Below are 18,627 nucleotides of genomic sequence, written 5' to 3'. Positions count from 1 at the left end.
CCTGCAGTCCTTAGATGAACAGTCTCATCAATCAGGATGAGATTTAGGATTAATGCTGAGAGGCTCCTGAGTCCCTATTAAGGCTTTGCTCCTCAAGCTACAGGTTTAAAAACTGTTTGTTTGTTGGCTCTTTTTAAATAAGTATTCAGGAGAACATCTCTTCTTCTCCCCTTGGAACTAAATTGTTGGGCCTGACCTACCTTCTAGGCAGAGCAGCTAAGTTTTGCACAGCTTCAGGTTTTACTTTCATATTTCGGGGTGGGGCAGCTCCAGTCAGGCCAATGTGGTCATGCATGGCGGGGGGGCAACTTCCACGCCTGCCTAAGGCTCGCAGTTTGGGGGGCAACGCTCCTCCCTTCCCCCCCAGACTGCACTCATGATTTCACACTAGTGCAGCGGTTCTCAAACTTCACTGCATCGTGACCCGCTTCTGACAACAAAAATTACTACACAGCCCCAGGAGGGGGGACTAAAGACTGAGCCCTGCCACCCCAGGAAGGAGGGGGAAGAGGAAGAAGGGCATGTAACCTTAGCCCTGGGTGGTGCGGCTGAGGCTTCAGCCCTGGGGCCCAGGGCCAACACCAGCCTTGGCGACCCCACTTTGAGGTCCTGACCCAGTTTGAGAACCCCTGCACCTAGTGTGAACAAGTCTCTATTTCCCCTCATGTTCCACACGTACACAGTCAAACCAGGAACTTATGCACCCCACTCTAGCCCTCAGAAACAGTGGGAGGGCAGAGGAGAGCCAAGGAGACTGAATTGAACCTAGGGTGGTCTGAGGGGGTAGGAGTGTCAGGAGATCGTGAAGCAGACTCCTCTACTGTGCTCCTGTTTCTCATTAGCTCTCCCTGTCCCTTTCCGAATTCCCTTTCCAACCTATGCCTGTGTCCCAACCATTCAGCTCCTTGTGCTGTACCCTCACCCTTCCATAACCTGTCCCCCATTCTCTGCCCCTCCCTGTTCCTTCCAGTAGGATACTAAATGTAGTCAGCCAGCCAACTCCTCCCCACCACCCAGATACCCCATGCTAAGCTTGGAGACCTGCAATTCTTTTGCCACAGCAGCACCCTGGTGGCAAAGAGGAGATCCTTTGAGGGTGGAGGGGATTTCCTGCAGCCCTGCCAGATGTGGGGCATTCCAGCAGAGATGGAGGAAGGGGCATGTGTATATTGAAGAGGAGAGGGGAACTGAGAGAGACACAACACGTGGCTGCCATGTAAAATGTCCCTTTAACATCAAATCAAATTTCACATCTATATCACCAGTTACCATAATGCACCTTTCTAGTCACTGTGACAGCTTGCAGTCCATATTAGAATTACACCTTGTTCCACAGGGTGATATTATAGACACAGTAATTCTAGCAACATATTACTGTTTTTACTTAGGCAAAAGTCTCATTGAAGGGAGTGTAGCCTGAACAAACTTCAGGATCAGGCCCCATGTATCTTTAATTTTGTTTCCAATCAAGAAGAGAGACTTTTCAATGCAAGGCTGGCGTTCTAGAGTGAGAGGTAACATGGACTGGTGCCTAAGGTACTGGACTAAAATGCAGGGTGACATTCTGGCCTCATTCCCTGGAGTCAGGATTTCATCCTGGGATTCTACTTCCTGCTCCACTACGGACTTCCTACATGACCTTGGGCAAGTCACTTCACCCACCTGTGCTTCTTTCCCCTCTTACCCCATAGGTGTCTCATCTATTTACATTGTGAGCTCTTCAGGCCAGAGAACATTTCTGACTATGAGTCTGTACAGTGCCTAGCATAATGGAGCCCCCGTCTCCATTTGGGTCTCTAGGCACTACTGCTATATAAATAAAGTGTTGATTTTTGTTAAAGCTATCTACATACATAAGAGATAAAGCAGTTACCACTTGAAATGTAAGCTAAGTTTATTGATACAGTAAAATTCACTGTGCTTTACAATACAACATGAGTGGCCTATTGTCCAGGGACAAAGATATCAGTACTCTATCCAGTAGAGTACTTAGATGCTCCTTTACACATCTCTCTTTAGGCTTAAGTCAAATCTTATTTTATACGTACCCACCAATACATAAAGCAGCGTTGATCTGAAACAGCATGTTAGAAATAATTTTTTATTAAGCACCAGCTTAACATCATTTGCGTACAGTATTCAAATGGCTTTCTGTTCCATCTTCCCCCGCAGATTGACAGCTTTTCCTCATAAGCACTTATGCTTCCTTGGTATAAAATGTATATGAAACAAAGGCAAAATATTTTATACATCTTGCTGCAAAATGCTTAACATTGTGACTGTATCTCATTGCCTCTTCATTGCCCAGGTCCTGACAGACTCTTATTCATGAACTGCCTCTTCACGAAGCAGATCCACCACTGAGGGAAAGAAATACAGTGGGATCAGAAGATATACTATAGCAATTTCCAGGTAAGACATTTGAGGCAAAACAAAATAGGATTTAAAACCAACTCAGATGTAATGGACCTGATCCTGCATTAGTTGCACATCCAATTTTCTCCACTGGCTTCAACTGGAATTTTAGGTATGCAAGGAAGGCAGGATTAGACCCAAAGTGTGGGTTAAGTCAAGACACTGTAGAATAAGGTTGCAGTACCAGACTCATAGTTAAGGCTGAGGTGATCATTCCGATCTAAGCTTTTACTTTCCATTGGTTATTAAAAAAAAAAAAAAAAAAAAAAAAACAGATTAAGGGTCTCATTCTTGATCTCAGTCCAACTTTTTTTTACAAAAATTTAAGAAGTCATTTCAGTCACTTCTGAATTAAGTGAACATAAAAAAACCCACACAAGATCTACTTTAAAAATTTATTCTCTTGCACTTGACTCAAAACCAGATGAACTCAAGACTGTGGATATGGTATGTGGCTGAGTCCTCAGTGACTTGTAGGCAATAATTCTAAAAAATAAATTGGCTTAATCATTGTAAAGTTACACTTGCTTATGTGCAAATGTCTACCTAGCCAGTCAGGAACTGATGTATCAATTAGCTATTTTTGCTACTCATATCCGTAGCAAAGGGCTTTCCCAAATAGGAGTGATCATATCAGACCCAACTTGAATGATGCTGAGTATTCTAAATGCCTGCTGAATTCAGTGCAAGGAATTGAGGGTTCTCAGCTCCCAGGAGGTGCTCACCACTTCATAGGATTGGACCAACAAGTGGGGACTGTTACAGCCCTGCTCTTTAACAGGATGCCTCTACCTATGCAGCCTAAATGGCATTTGCTGCCATATCACATTACAAATGTTTGTCTAAATCGCTTTTCACTATTCCACTGTCCCTTTAAGTCTCAGGATTCTTGCCTGACAGGTTCTTCCCCATCTCTCCCTGTTGTTTTTCCTTTTTCCCCCCTTATTGCCCTACCGCATTCCATAACTATCCTTTCAACTCCTTGGTCTACACCTGACACACCTTTTAAATAGCAAACCAAGCCATGTTTGACATGATTTACTACATTATTTCTGGAGTTAACATTTTTAAGAAGGAGCATGCCTCAAGCATCCACCAGTCAGAAAAGAAAAACAGCCTGTAATTGGGATAAGTAATCACCCAGTCATTGAGAACGGCATCTTACCTTGCTAGGCTTGTCACTTTGGGGATCAAACACCTTTTCACAAAGCCTAAGACCTGTTTCTTGTCTCAGCTGTTGCAAGTAGGCCCTCATCACCTCTAAAACAGAGCATATACCAATACAGAGTGAAATACACAGGGTTAGAACCAGGTCAGATTCTATCCAGCCAACTGCCTCACTGTGTGACCTTAGGCAAATCACTTAGGGTGGGATCCACAAAGGTACTTAGGCGTTGCAACACTGAGCGCTGTGATGCCTAACTTTCAGGTGCCTAGAAAACCACAGGAACAACACTGCAATCCAAAAAGCCCGCGTTAGGCGCCTAGCCTCCTCTACAGTGAATGGTCAGAGAAAGGAGTCTTAACAAATGTGATCCACAACAGCCACCATGCTAGGCAGGGAGCCATCTAAGCTAGCCAATGGGAGATACTGACCTGAAAGGTATGGGCTAAACCCTGCCTCTCTCTCAGGTGCCTAAGTCTGGGATGCTGGGTAGTACCTAGGTCTGCTAGTGATCCCCAAACCAGTGGAAGATAGGCACTTGGTCACCTACGCTGCATGGAGGACCCAAAACAAGACGGGGGGGGGGGGGGGCAGAAACTTTCCCTATAACTTTTATTCTAGTGGTTAGAACGTTCATCTGAAAGCTGGCAGGTCCCTGTTCAAATTCCTTCTCCCCCTCAGAAAGAGGAGAGACTTCAACCACATCCTGGGTGAGTACCCGCTCCACTAGGCCAAAGGTTATAAGGGAGGTCTTCCTTCTTCTCCTCCCCCAACCTCAGGTATTTTGTGTGAACTCGCCTGGGGGGCCTGATCCGGTACTGGTGCTCAGAGGCTGTCTACCAGATGGGGCCCCCATATCAGACACAGGCAGCCGAACGCCTATCTTTCCCAGTTGGTGAATTGCTCTGGGTCTGTGGTGTCCGGATGCCTATCATGAGGTAGTAATGTGTCTGGCTGGAGAAAAAGAAAAAAAAAAAAAAAAAAACCCCACTTAGGGCAGGTCTACACTTAAAACGCTGCAGTGGCACAGCTGTACCGCTTCAGTGAAGATGCTACTACACCGACAGAAGAGCTTCTCATCTCTGCATAGGAGGTGCTAGCTATGTCAACGGGAGGCAGTGAACACAGCGCTTTCTACACATGGGGTTAGGTCGGTATAACTGTTGCTCAGGGGTGTGGATTTTTCACCTCTGAGCAACAGTTATACTGATGTAAGTTGATAGAGCAGATGCAGCCTTAGGTGCTGAGTTTAGGGACCTACAAAGCTTGGTGACGGCCAACTGGGAGTTTTATGGATTGCAGCGGTGCCTAAAAATGGGAGTTTTAGATGCCTAAGAACCTTTGTGGATCCCACCCTTAGCCTCCCTCTTGCTTGGTTTTTCTTCTGCCACAAAATGGGATAACAGTATTTACCTATTCAAAGGACTGTTGGGAGACTTAATTCATTAGTGTCTGGAAAGTGCTTTGAGATCCTCAGATGAAGGTGTTACAGAAGTGCCATGTATTATTATTCCTCAAATGGTTTTAACTGCTCAGTTTGAGACAGTTGAGAACATTTCTATGCATTGGAACTCATGTCAGTATTCTAGGAAAACATCTGCCTTCAAAAGTCAACGCAGTAGTATGATTGCACCTTGCTTTTCTGTTGTTAATAAGTTTCCATTACAATTTTAATTGAAGATCATGTATGAGATCTCTGTAAGCGTTTCCTTAGCTATAATCTGAACGCTACCAATTATTGCTCTTCTGCTTTGCTTAGCTGTGTTAGAATCAAAATGCATAGAAAGGAGCATTGTGGATTTCCACATTTATAGTCACTCCGTAACTGCAAGAGTAAATTTGCTCAATTTACAAGTGAAAAAGGTAACTCAACCTGGGATCTTTCTGGTTCATGCATTAGCAGTAAAGATTTTACAGGTTATGTCCAGCCTGCAATTACACCTCTGCATGTCTATGGTCTTCTGTGGGACTGTCCAAGCATAAGAGTCACAAGGTCGGTGAGATAATATCTTTTATTGGACCAACTTCTGTTGGCGAGAGAGACAAGCTTTCAAGATTACCCAGACCTGAAGAACAGCTCTGTAAGTTTGAAAGCTTGTCTCTCTCACTAAAAGATGTTGGTCCAATAGAAGATATTACCTCACCCGTCTTGTCGCTCTAATATCCTGGGACCAACACGGCTACAACAACACTGTGTACAAGCATAAGAGCAGAATTTGGCCCTATAAATGAAACTAAGCTAGCTATTCACTGTTGATAGAGCTAGAAGAGGGTCCAGCTCCCTCCTTCTTAGTTCTGTTGGCTCTACAGAGCTAGTAGAAGTGAAAAGTAGACACAGCCTATTTTTGTTCCTAAAGTCAGCAGATTTGAATCCAGGTACACACAGGAGGCAGAACCATCAATTAAGAAGGTGCTGTTTTACATAGTCATTTTTCTGGCCTTAGCCACAAAATTAATCCAGGCTGTGAACTGCAGGCCAAAGCATGGCTTTAAAAGACACTTTTGGCTACTTTTATTCTTACCGTCCTCCTGTTTGTTGCCAGGTTTGGCATAGAGGGCATTGAGTGGAAAGCCCGGCTCTCCGGGGATTGGGAAGTTAGTGATTCCTAACGTGTACATTTCCTTCTCTCCTTGGCCTTTCGAATTACACTGGAAGAACCAAACAAGAGAGATCATTCACAAAACAAAAACAAAACACACACAAGCTGGTGCAGCCGAAATGTTATATTGATACATATCAGGGCTTCCCTGGTAGGAGAAAGTACTGAGGAGTCCTTCTGTATCTAATTAAATGAGAAAGGTCTTTATAGAGTATTGAGCCCCTGTACATTTGCTTCTATATAAAGAGGCTTTCTGGAATATCTGTGGCTCTGGCAATTGGGACTGATGATTGATCTACCTGCAGTTTTTGGTGAGGGGGTTTGGGTTTTTTTGTGTTTTGTTTTAAACATTAACATAGTTATACCTGTACAACCCCTACTCCTCGGGGAATTCTGCTGCACTGCGCATGCACAGAATTCATGTCCCCCATAAATTTCTTTGCTTCCCCACAGAAAAATGATTTTCTGATGGGGAAGCAAAGGGAAGCCACAAAAGCAGTAATACGACCCTCCCTAGCAGTATGTTTTGGGTGCCCAGGACAGCTGGCAGAGAGGTAAATCACTGTGGGGCAGGAGGCGAGACTGTGGAAGACCCAGCTGGTGGCTCCTACCCTGCGCCAGGCTCAGCTGCTAGTCCTGGCTGGGCTGGGGAGGACAGGACTTCCTCTTCCCCTGCACGGCATCTAGGACTGGGTCAGACCCACCCCCAGAATTCTCCCCGGGCTGCAGGAAGCTCTGCAAACACCCCACCCATCACTCTTCAGCTACAGGGGGAGGGATCACTGTATGGGGAGCTGTTTCCCCATCCGCCCAACCCCTGTGCAGCCAGACCCCCTCAGACCCAGACCCTTCTTCCAAGCCTCACACACCCAGAACCCCCCCCCGCCAAGCCCCACTCCCCCTGCACCTGGACTATCCCGACGAGCCACCCACACCCAAATCCCCACTCCACTGAGCTCCACTCCCCCAACATCTGGACCCCCCACTGAACCTCCCACACCTAGACCCCCTTGCCAAGCTCTATCCCTTCGACACCCAGACCTTGCCCCACTGAGCCCCAAACACTTTCACCTGGACCCCCCTGCAGAATCCTATAACTGTTGCACCCAGAACCCCCACAACATGCCCCTGTGCATCCAGATCACCTCCCGTACCCAGATTGCCCCACACAGAACCCTCTCAACCCACACATGGATGCCCCCACACTTGGATCCTGCCAGGCTGAGCCTGTCTGCCCACACCTGGTGCACCTGGCATGGAGGGGCAGGGCCCTGGAGTGTTTCTGGGGCAGGCCCGGTCCTTGCGCTGTCAGGGTTGGGTGCAGCCATATTGCTGAGCCATGTCCCAGGTGGGGAGCTACAGAGTGATCTCCTACCTCTGTGCAGCCAGTGGCCTGCGCGCCCCAATACCATGCTGGAGCCTCCACATTTATTTGACAAATAAAATTTGCAGAATTTTAAAATATTTTAAAATATGCGCAGAATTTTTATTTTTTTGGTGCAGAATGCCCTCAGGAGTAAACCCCTAGTGTGAACACAGTTATACTGGGATAAAGGTGCCTTATACCAGTATAGCTTATTTCCCTTCCTGTATAGGACCGGCTATACTGGAGTAAGAACCCTTATACCCGTATACCTGGGTCCACACTTGGGGGTTTGAACCCCTTTAGCTGTAGCAGTATAGTTAAAACAGTACAACTTGTGTGCATAGACAAGCCTTAAAATGTAATAAAGTAGCCAAATTCTTCTTCAGACATGAATGCACAACTCCCACCAGCTTCATTGGTATTGTGCATAGATATAATCAAAGGCCAAATGGGACGCGCAGTAGGAAGAGAAAGTTAAAAAGAGCCTAGAGATTTAGGCAAGGGAAAGATTACGGTGATCTTGAATTGGGTGCTTTCAGATTTGAGGAGTGGGTGGGGAGCAGATGATGGAAAAGCTGGTAGAGGCTGATGACTAACAGTGGTATTTGGATAGGTGGGGAGGGACAGAAAGAGGCAAGACACAGAGAGGCCAGAAAGATGAAGATTATACAGTACTTCATGCTGCCTTTCATCCTGGCTACACCCCGGAAAAAGGGAGTGAGGAAAGAATTTTTAAAAAATAAAATAAAGGTTTACAATGGAAATGCTGACAGGAGCTAAAACCATAGCAGTGCTGGCAGGCCCTGCTATAAACATACTGTCCAGGTGAGAATATTACAGACCCAAGAATTATCAACAGTACTGGGGGACGGAGGGCCAGGGAACAGTAAGAGGAGCACAGCGCTGGGTGTCAGGAATTCCTGCCGCTCTCTCACTATGGCCTTGGGCACGTCACTTACCCGTTTTTACAGAGAGGTTAAAACTTACCTGCATCAGAAATAGCGTGTGAGGGCCCAAGTTGTACAGTGCTTTGAAGCATTATGTTCTAAACAACACCATTTTTGCCTATCTGGGTTTCCACACTGCCTTGGCAAATCAGAAGAACTGGCACATTTTTGTTGCTATTTATTGTATTTTCTTCCTTCAGCTTAAATTCAACTACATTTTATTACCTTTTGCAGCTTTTTTAAGCATTCAGAAATGTAGAGAGTTATGTAGATCAAGGTTCTGTCAGCCTCATTCTGCAAAATAAAAGGAAGCAGAAGCCACAGCCATTTGTCAGCAGCTGTAAAAACGATCACATGTTCAGCCTATGGCTTCTCACAAAAGAGAGGCATTGACAGTACAGGAGACACATTTACCTTACTTAAAAATAGTTTTAACTAGAAAACCGGTTTCTTTCATTATATACTACATACAAAATATACAAATTCTCAGAAACTTTAAGCTTATTGCCGTGAAGTAGTTCTACATTTCAACAGGGTACTAGACTCCAATAACTATTCTGTGCACAGAGTTTTAATATCTTAAATCATCATTTCTTACCTTAATTTCATAATTCTTGAAGAAGACATTTGCTTTGAAGTAGTAGATGGCTTCATCTATAATATCTGTGTCCTTTGCTAGCAAGAAAGGTAGGAAAAGGGAAAATTAGGTAGCACTTAAACATCACTAGCCATTAAAGATGGAAACAGATGAGCAATATTTGCTGAGACCTACAGCAAATAATACCACTATCTTTCATTTCACTCATTTGCAAAAACAATCATTCTTACAAAAAACAAAGCCACAGTGGTTTCGTGCCACTTCCCAGCAAAGATTTAATAGGAAAGCAAGTGCTGTGGTAATATTCCATATGACCACAGCCTCATTACTTGCACACAGCAGCATGTAGTACAGGACACTTACTGTAAGATGAAGTATCAATGAATTCAAGCTATACACTTGTCAAAATAAATTTTACAATCAAGCAGTTTTGATATTTTTACAATCATAATGGCTCACTCCATTATGGCAATAATCCAGTGATTCTCAATAGGTCTCCCAGTCATTAATGGGAAATAACGAGGGTTCTGTTGTCATTAAAATGCCTTTTGAGACAGTTCTGGAAAAATAAACTCCTCTGAAATACAACAGAAAATTAAAAAAAAAACCCTCACTTTCCTCTTTAAAAATGCACAGAGCAAATGATCTCATAACATTACATTCAGCAGGCTCTGGGTTTCCTTAATAGAGCTGTAGAATCATCTGAATCGACATGCATCCGTTGAAGTGAGCTGTAGCTTATGCTCAAAAACAAAAGCTTACGCTCAAATAAATTGGTTAGTCTCTAAGGTGCCACAAGTACTCCTTTTCTTTTTGCGGATACAGACTAACACAGCTGCTACTCTGAAACCTGAATCGAGATGTTTTCCCATTTCAAATTTAAATGTTGTAATGCTGCCAGGTGGTCATGAGACATTGTGAAAGACTTTACAGGAGGAAAAATATGGAAGCAGTATCCAATTATTATAAACAGGCTCTAGGTAATGCCCCACCACCATTTTAAAACCTACTGAAACCCACAACCCACAGTTCTGAATCTTGATGGCTGCATGATGCAGCAGGAACTAGCCTGAAAATAGTGAATTTAGGCTTAATTAAAAAAAAAAAAACAAAAAAAAAACACAAGAGAATTATGGAATGTAATTAAAACTACAACAGGGTTTCCTTAGTGCTTATAAGCTTATGCACTCTGGAGGCATTAAAGAGAAAACAAATCAAATGTGTTCACCATTGAAGGTAACACCAGGAAGATACCACATTATTATCTATTATGGTACCTGGAAGCCCCATTCAAGATCAGGGCAAACGTTTGATCACATCACGTTGTTCACTCTGCTTGCGTGTTATACCCCTTTCCCCTGCCCTTCATCTGTCCTGTCTGTTTAGACTGCAAGCTCTTGGGACTGTGGATTCGGTGTTTGTGTCTAGCACTGTGGGACCCTATCTTGGCTGGTTCCTAGACACTACTGTAATAAACACAATTAACAATAATGGCTCCATTCCACTAGATGTTGTGTAAATGCATATGAAAATATGGTCCGTGATTCAAAAAGCTTACACACTAAGACCCCAGTCGGGTCTGTGCAGGCAGACCTTTGCGCCTATTGGGAGGCTAATTAAAATCAATGGGGCTCCACATGCATGCATGTGTATACAATTACAGGACTAGTATCTTTGATTGCAAGTGACATATGAAGACCCAAGATGATAAAATGCCTAACAGAAGCAAGGGCTAGAGACAGAATATTATTTGGAGCTGGATAAAGCAACTCCCAGAGGCAGAAGGAGGGGAAACCAAGATGGAGTGAAAAGAAAAAACACAATTCAGAAGCAATAAAGCTACAAATAATTTTGTACAAGAAAGGGGAGAATTTCACAAGACAGTATTGAGTAGAGTTTGAAATCAGCTTAACAGGCTGTTTTTACACAGCAATTGAGAGGGACAAATCATAAAAATTGGATCAGAGGATTCCTCTTCCTGAAGAGGCACTCAGAGGCTTGGATGAGGAAAGGTAAATTTTCCTTGTGCTGTGCTATTTATCTGGGAAAAGCAAACCCCAATGCAACTGCATCAACAATCATCTGAGAGCCATTTTCCTCCATCACCAGGAAGTGCCCCTGTTTCTAATCTGTCCCTTTTCTCCTCACTCTGAAAACTGGACACACACAAACGATTCAAAAGCCTCAGTTATATAATGTTTATACAACAGTCCTCTAACCATCTCCAGATCACCGATGTGAAACATCCATCAAAGAGATGCCTAATGCTGCATTTTAGACTGGCTTTGAATGGACTGCAAAATAAATAAATAAATGTGAATATGGAAACAGTGCTTTTAAAGAGCGTTGGGAACCTACTTTCCCTTGGAGCTGGTCCTTTGAACTGACTTCTAATGGGTAACAAAGCCATGTTCCCAATTAACTTGATATCAGAGTCCATTAAAGTGGAGTGATAAGCCTGCAACAAAGAGGAAGGCTGATTGTGAGTGATAAAAAGAAAATAGGCATTTTTCTCCCCTGAAAGAACAAAGTTACACAAACTTCCCCCACATCTCCTCCAAACGACGGCTGCGCAGTTTATCCAGTTAACAATGATCCAGCAACCATACCTTGTGTAAGTCTAGTGCTATTTTCTCACCTAGCTAATCAGGCCTAAGGAACATTCTGGGGGGAAAAGCTCATACCATGGAACTGCCATAGGCATAGTCTCACCAGGGGCAATAATGGTGAATGCTATAATGTAGACCAGGTGCATGGGTGTATTTCATCACCATATTGTCTAACTCAGAACAGGTCTAAGTGACTTAGTGGTAAAAATGCTCAGATCCTTCTCTATTTCCACTCCCAGTGAAGCTTTAACAGTGGATACTTTCCAAAAAAGTGTCAGTGCACACACCTTAAGAGTCATATTATACTTTGGTGCATAAGCTTTTTCTTGACAATTGCAATACAAGCCAATGCTGTATAAAGGAGGTTTATTCCAAAATACACATGCACTTAGAATACATGTTTAAGATTCTCTAAAACCCCAGTGCTGCGGGGGGGTGGGGTGGGTTGTTGCTTTGTTGTAGGGTTTTTAAATATTTTAATATAAAAATAAATTTTCACTTATAGTTTCCCTATCTTATGAAACAAGGAAATATTCTTAATTTTTAAAAGAGTTTTAGTCACTGGAAAGGCTCACATGGTCCCTAGGTTTTGTAGTGGACTCGGGGGGGGGAGGGGGGAGGGGGCTTGAGTGAGGGCAATGATCATATATTCCTACTCTATTTCACTATGATGCTAAGTGATGCAAGACAACAGTCCCAACACAACAATTCTTTCAGTCTTAAGAATGCTGTGTAAAGAAAGTTACACAAGCTAAACTGGGGTGAAGTTGCAATATAAAGGCCCCAATGGTGCTACTGGCTCTCCGAGCACAGAAGAACCCTTCATCCGCAGAGAGGCCCCACTTAAATCAACAAGGGCCTGACCACCCAATCTAATTGTAAAATCACAACCAAGTGATTTTGCATCCACAAGCCTATATGAAGCAAAATCCTTTGCAGGAGACATTGACCATTATTAGTGCTGTGGGGTTTTCAATGTCACTGACTATTGCCATAAAAGGAAGTTCCCCTTTTTTTCCAGTCGAGGTGACACTTCCCCCAGCAGCCGCTACAGTTTCACTCAGCTTCTTCCTATTTCTACACAGCGACAGAAACCCAGACATGTTGTTACATTTAATAATCGACCCGATTCTTTTAAACCCCACTGGGCTGCAGACTGCGAAGGGGGAAGAAGCAAAGAGGCCCAATTTATCACCCCGCGGCCTAGCATCCGCATAGCACTTTCCTGCCCTTCCCTGGCTAGCAGCAACCCAGAGCCACTGCCTGTTCTCAGTGGGCGGCAGGATGCAACACAAGCCAACACCAGACGCCGGTGCATTGCAGAACTGCATGCGCCCCTTTCCCTTACCGGCATCTTTGGTGGCGACGGTTTAGTTTCACAGGAGACAGAGCAGGAAGCTGCTCGAGCCAGCAATGCAGGGCTTGCAAAAGAGGCAGCGCTTCCTGTCCCACCCTGGGCTGCTGCAAGCAGGAAGTGACTGGGCGGAGGGCCAGAGCTGGCCGGCAGGGGGAGTCAGAGCACTAAGAAGACACCTGAGCCTTTACGGGTAGAGACCCTGTATGTGCCCAGCACACACCTAGGGGAGGATGCTTTTAACAGAGACCAATTTTCCCTTGGAGTCACCATCAGAATATTGTCACACGCACCTTCCCATCTGCTGGCCTTGGCAAGTAAAAATCATCCTGAGTTCACAGCGACTTGGCTCCTGGAAGGGGCTCTGGCAAGATTCTGACATTCTAAATGCAGTGGACCCCCGATGTAACATCCCTGAAATGAACAGGCTTCAGACCCCTGAGCTCTGCTTGCGCTGCTCCAGATGGATTTGTTATTACCAGGGGCCTGCAAGCCTGGGAGTGAACTGAGGCCACAACATTTTAAAGAGAGAGATTCAGAGAGGGCAGTTCCACCAGTGCAAAGCACAGCTCTCCTCGTCTGCACTAAGGTTTGCACTGTGCAGCTAAGTTGGTTCTTGGCTGCTGATTGCTGAATTCAAAGTACAGACATGTATAGACTGGGGCCCCAGTCCTGCATCAGCTCCAAATAGAAGCAAAAAGTCCCGCCCCAAAATCATGAGATTGACTCAAAAATCATGATTTTTTTAAAATAACATTTAGTACTTTTGTTTTCCTTTTGGGTTTTGAGCTCAGAAGGTTCAGCTTTTCTCCACCATCATGATGGTTAGAAACTTACTTTTTAAAAAATGGAAGTTGGGATTCTTACAATCACTTAACTCCAGGAGCTGGGGTATTAAGAAAAACACCAAGTATCATGAGACTTATGATAAAATCATGAGAGCTGGCACCACTGGACGCAAAGCCCCACTTGTGAGACTCCCAGTGCCAGATCAGGGCCTAGATCCCTGCCTGAATGTTTCATTTGTTCTAATAAAAACCCAAAGGGGAAAGATACATCAACGGCACTTTCTCTTTTACTTAGCAAGAGAACAAACATGTTCTTTGAAGACATTACACACTTAAAACCAATGCAGAAATGGCACATCTTCAGGGTATTGTTTGAGACCAGGTTTTGTAGAAACGATTTCAATTTTCTAGCAACATTTTGTTTCCCTGCTTTTATTTGTTCCTGTTTGGACCACTCTGTGCAATCCTTAACCAGCCACCAACCACTACCTAGATTATTTTTCTTTTTGAAGTGCAGTTCTCCCTTCTCCCTGCAATGATGCCACCCCCGCAGAAGACTTGAGGGGGCTGCACTCTCCCCCAGACACAGAAGATTTGCTCCTGAGATTCACCCCACCATTACCAGATTTGTCCCCCTTTGGACTTTCCCTGCAAGCCTGCTCTTGCTATCACCATCTTAGACAGATTCCTTGTTTGAAAGCAGAGGGCAGATCAACAACCAGATAAATTTATGGCTTTATTTTACCAAACTGAGAACAACCCCGCAGACTGAGAGTAAATTATACCTGTTGATGTAAAAAAACAAACCTAGAAACTATGCTCAGCTGGTACTATACACTCAGGCTTACGTAGTTAAAATATCCACAGGCCTCACAGCTGCTCAGCCTTAAGTGTGGAACCCATTTCTTTGATTTAGCTTTTCCTTAATGAGGTATTCTCACACACAACCACATATAAACTAATCACGATACTTCTACGGATTGGGAAGGGAGACATTGTTTTCTATTTAAATAAATGAGTGATGCTCTGATATTATGGTGATAGGCACCATTATCAGTGCCTAAATACATACATTCTCCAATGTTAGGCATTTAATGAATGCAAAGCTCTATTAGAAAGTATTTGTACTTCACTCATTCAAACTTCCAAGGAGACGTTCATCTCAGTGGTTTAGAAATTCTGGGCATCAACATGTTTCTATACTGTTTTCCTTTATAGTAAAGTGCTGTATTTTTCACCAAGGAATCCGTGGAGAAGATGGTGATTTAACACTTTGTATCAAACTGAGCACATCAATGACATGCTCACTAGGTTCAAGAATAGGGATTTTAAATTCTATTGCAATCCTTTGAAAAGGCAAATTAAAAATACAATCTTCAGCCAAAATATTTTTCTTGGTCCAGCTTTTAACATGATACAGATGAGTCTGGCATTTATTCAGAAAATAAATCTACTTCATGCCTCATCAAAAATCTCTGCAAGCAATCTAGTTTCTTAAGATTAAAGAAAAGGGAGTTTATGGGGACTTTGTCAGGTGTTTACATGTGATCAGCAGAAAAACCTAAGCAGAAACACAGATGAATATAAATATGGTGTTGTATTAGATGATCTAATTATCTCTTAAGGAAAGTGACAGAAAGCTCATCATTTGAACCATTTAGAACTCCAGAAGCAGATATTGAGACATAGTCACAAGATATGATCCAAATACAATCCTAAATTAAAGCATTAAACAATTATTTCCATAAAGATATCCATTCATTTTTAAGTATTTGTGATTAAAAATGTATGATGTGCAATGTTCCAAAGATACATGAGTAATTTACTCATGAGACATCAGTGGGACTGCTTCCATATGCATGAAGTTACTCAAGGGTTAATATGCATACAGGATTTTATGTCTGTACAAAAGCACCAAAGGTTTTATTATATAAGTTTAATACAAATACCACTGAAATATGAATTATCTATGGAGAGAAACAGACACAATACAGTTGCCTTATTTGCTACCAAATTCTTGCCTGGACAGCATGCCCTCTGAAATTATTGTTGGTAGATAATATGGACAACCCTGTAAAGCTCTTGGCAATTTTAATCTAATTTAGAAATGCTTTTCTTTCTTAAGTGGGCATCACTGTGTTTAAGTTTTTATCAGCAGAAAAGTTACTTTACGCAGCACATGAGAGGATTTTATTTTTTTCCTGTTCATGGAATCTTAGCTGGAGTAGGTTGCCTGAAAGCATGTATCATCACACAGAGCCAAATCCTGCAACTCTTATTCAAGCAGTTCTCCCACCAAAGTCCATGAGAGTTTTGCCTCTAAAGTCTGATTTAGTCCTTAGTGCATTGAAATAAGATAATAAAAGGAGCAATATATAAATGAGCGTGCTCTGGTAACATGTCACCGGTTGACTATATAATAGCAGTACAAGGGAAAGCACATGTATTTTAAAAGAAAACCAGCAATTACTCTACTTCTCCTCCTCAACTGAATTTTTAAAATGTCCTCTTGGAAGCATGAAGAATATGGGTGAAACCCTGTCTCTGTTGAAGTCAATAGCACAACTCCCAGTGACTTCAATAGGGTTCAGAGTAACAGCCGTGTTAGTCTGTATTCGCAAAAAGAAAAGGAGTACTTGTGGCACCTTAGAGACTAACCAATTTATTTGAGCATGAGCTTTCGTGAGCTACAGCTCACTTCATCGGATGCATACTGTGGAAACTGCAGAAGACATTATATACACAGAGACCATATGAAATGGTCCACCTTGAGTATCATACACATTGTAAGGAGAGTGGTCAGTTTGGATGAGCTATTGCCAGCAGGAGAGTGAGTTTGTGTGTGTGTGGGGGGGGGGGTGAGAAAACCTGGATTTGTGCTGGAAATGGCCCACCTTGATTATCATGCACATTGTAGGGAGAGTGGTCACTTTGGATGAGCGATTACCAGCAGGAGAGTGAGTTTGTGTGTGTGTGTGTGTTTTTTTGTTTTTTTTTGGGGGGGGGGGGGTGAGAAAATTTGGATTTGTGCTGGAAATGGCCCACCTTGATTTTCATACACATTGTAAGGAGAGTGGTCACTTTGGATAAGCTATTACCAGCAGGAGAGTGAGTTTGTGTGTGTGGTTTTTGGAGGGGGGTGGGGGGGTGAGAAAACCTGGATTTGTGCTGGAAATGGCCCACCTTGATTATCATACACATTGTAAAGAGAGTGGTCACTTTGGATGGGCTATTACCAGCAGGAGAGTGAGTTTGTGTGTGTGTGGGGGGGGACGGAGGGTGAGAAAACCTGGATTTGTGCTGGAAATGGCCCAACTTGATGATCACTTTAGATAAGCTATTACCAGCAGGAGAGTGGGGTGGGAGGAGGTATTGTTTCATGGTCTCTGTGTATATAATGTCTTCTGCAGTTTCCACAGTATGCATCCGATGAAGTGAGCTGTAGCTCACGAAAGCTCATGCTCAAATAAATTGGTTAGTCTCTAAGGTGCCACAAGTACTCCTTTTCTTTTTTCAATAGGGTTAGGATTCCACTCACTCTTCCTTTTTCAATTGTCCTTTTACAGTTGTCACACATCCAATTCTCATTAATTCATCTGAATTTAGCTTGTCTGCTTTTATTTATTTCTTTATTTATAATCCAATGAGTCAAATATGTGAGCACAGGCATTTTACCACCACTGTGCTTACTGATGAAATGCCTATATTTATGTAAACCACACAACGGAGTGATATGAAATGTTTATCAACATGAGTTTAGGGTGGCTGCATTATTCACGAGTGATAGTGTCACAAATGAGTTTTATAAGTCATTCCAAACAAGTGTCAAACCTTTATACCACACCGTATGACTGGTCATTCTGTATATGGCACATGTTGTGAACTCTTCAGGGTTTGCAGGGAGAGAAAAAAAATGACCTTAAAATCATGTCATTGTACTTTCAGGTCAAATATTTCACGATGAATCACAAACAGGTAGAAGTGATGTTGTGTCCCATTGCAAAGAGTTTGTTACCTCCAGTAGTGTAAAGCTTACTACCTGTGATAGGTTCAAAATCGAATATCTCCAAGCTATGACTTTTCTGCTGCGAAGGGACGGGATGCACGTGCTGCAACCCAAACCAGTGTAATTAATTTTGGAGGAAAAAGTTATATCTCACTGCGTTTGTTTTGTTGGTTTTAAAGTGACAGCTCTTTGAAGCTGCTCAGCAATTTGGAACGCTAGAAATAGTCCCTGGGGAGACAGATTAGGGGGCAGAATACAGATGAGGTAAGGATGAACTTTGTCACATGAATATCACTACCATTCTGTCTGGTGTGCATATACGACCGTGGAGCAGTCATGTGACCGTCACATTAGTCATGTGACCGTCACATTTTTTACACGCTTCGTCAAACAGTGTCAGACCTAAACAACCTAAGAGTGCCCCTTTAAAATATACCATGCAAGTGTTCTAGTCTGAAAGTTATGCTAAAATGAGGCAAGAACTCCTAAAATCAACAAATCTTCCAACTAGAAATCCCAAGGAAGTTAGAAGGATAAACAAGGGAATTGTTGGTTTTCCTATACATACAATTTATTAAACATTGTGATAGTCAAGGAATGAAATATAAACATCTGAAAACGTATTTTTTCATATTTAAATATTGTACAGAGTACTACAGCAGTAGCCAGAGTTTCCTTCAAAGAACAGCTTTTCACACCTTTCTGAACAGTTGTGTAAATCTGAAGTATTAACTCAATGCTTAAAAGTCAGATTTCTCTTTCAGAGAACTTGCCATTGG

The 18,627-nt window shown here is 43.0% G+C and overlaps 1 protein-coding gene across 1 annotated transcript; it reads right to left on the bottom strand.

Moving 5' to 3' along the window:
- Nucleotides 1–1,926: 1,926 nt before the first annotated feature.
- Nucleotides 1,927–13,186, bottom strand: ARPC3 (actin related protein 2/3 complex subunit 3). Its single transcript, XM_074972741.1, has 7 exons — nucleotides 13,049–13,186; nucleotides 11,450–11,549; nucleotides 9,092–9,168; nucleotides 8,719–8,787; nucleotides 6,103–6,229; nucleotides 3,581–3,675; nucleotides 1,927–2,360 (listed from the first exon to the last, which is right to left on the bottom strand). Exons 1-7 carry the CDS (start codon nucleotides 13,052–13,054, stop codon nucleotides 2,298–2,300), a joined length of 537 nt encoding a protein of 178 aa, XP_074828842.1. The 5' UTR covers nucleotides 13,055–13,186; the 3' UTR covers nucleotides 1,927–2,297.
- Between the last annotated feature and the right edge of the window lie 5,441 nt (nucleotides 13,187–18,627).

Source organism: Natator depressus, chromosome 15, assembly GCF_965152275.1.
Source record: "Natator depressus isolate rNatDep1 chromosome 15, rNatDep2.hap1, whole genome shotgun sequence".
Lineage (NCBI taxonomy): Eukaryota > Metazoa > Chordata > Testudines > Cheloniidae > Natator > Natator depressus.
This window is presented reverse-complemented; position numbering and strand designations above follow the sequence as displayed.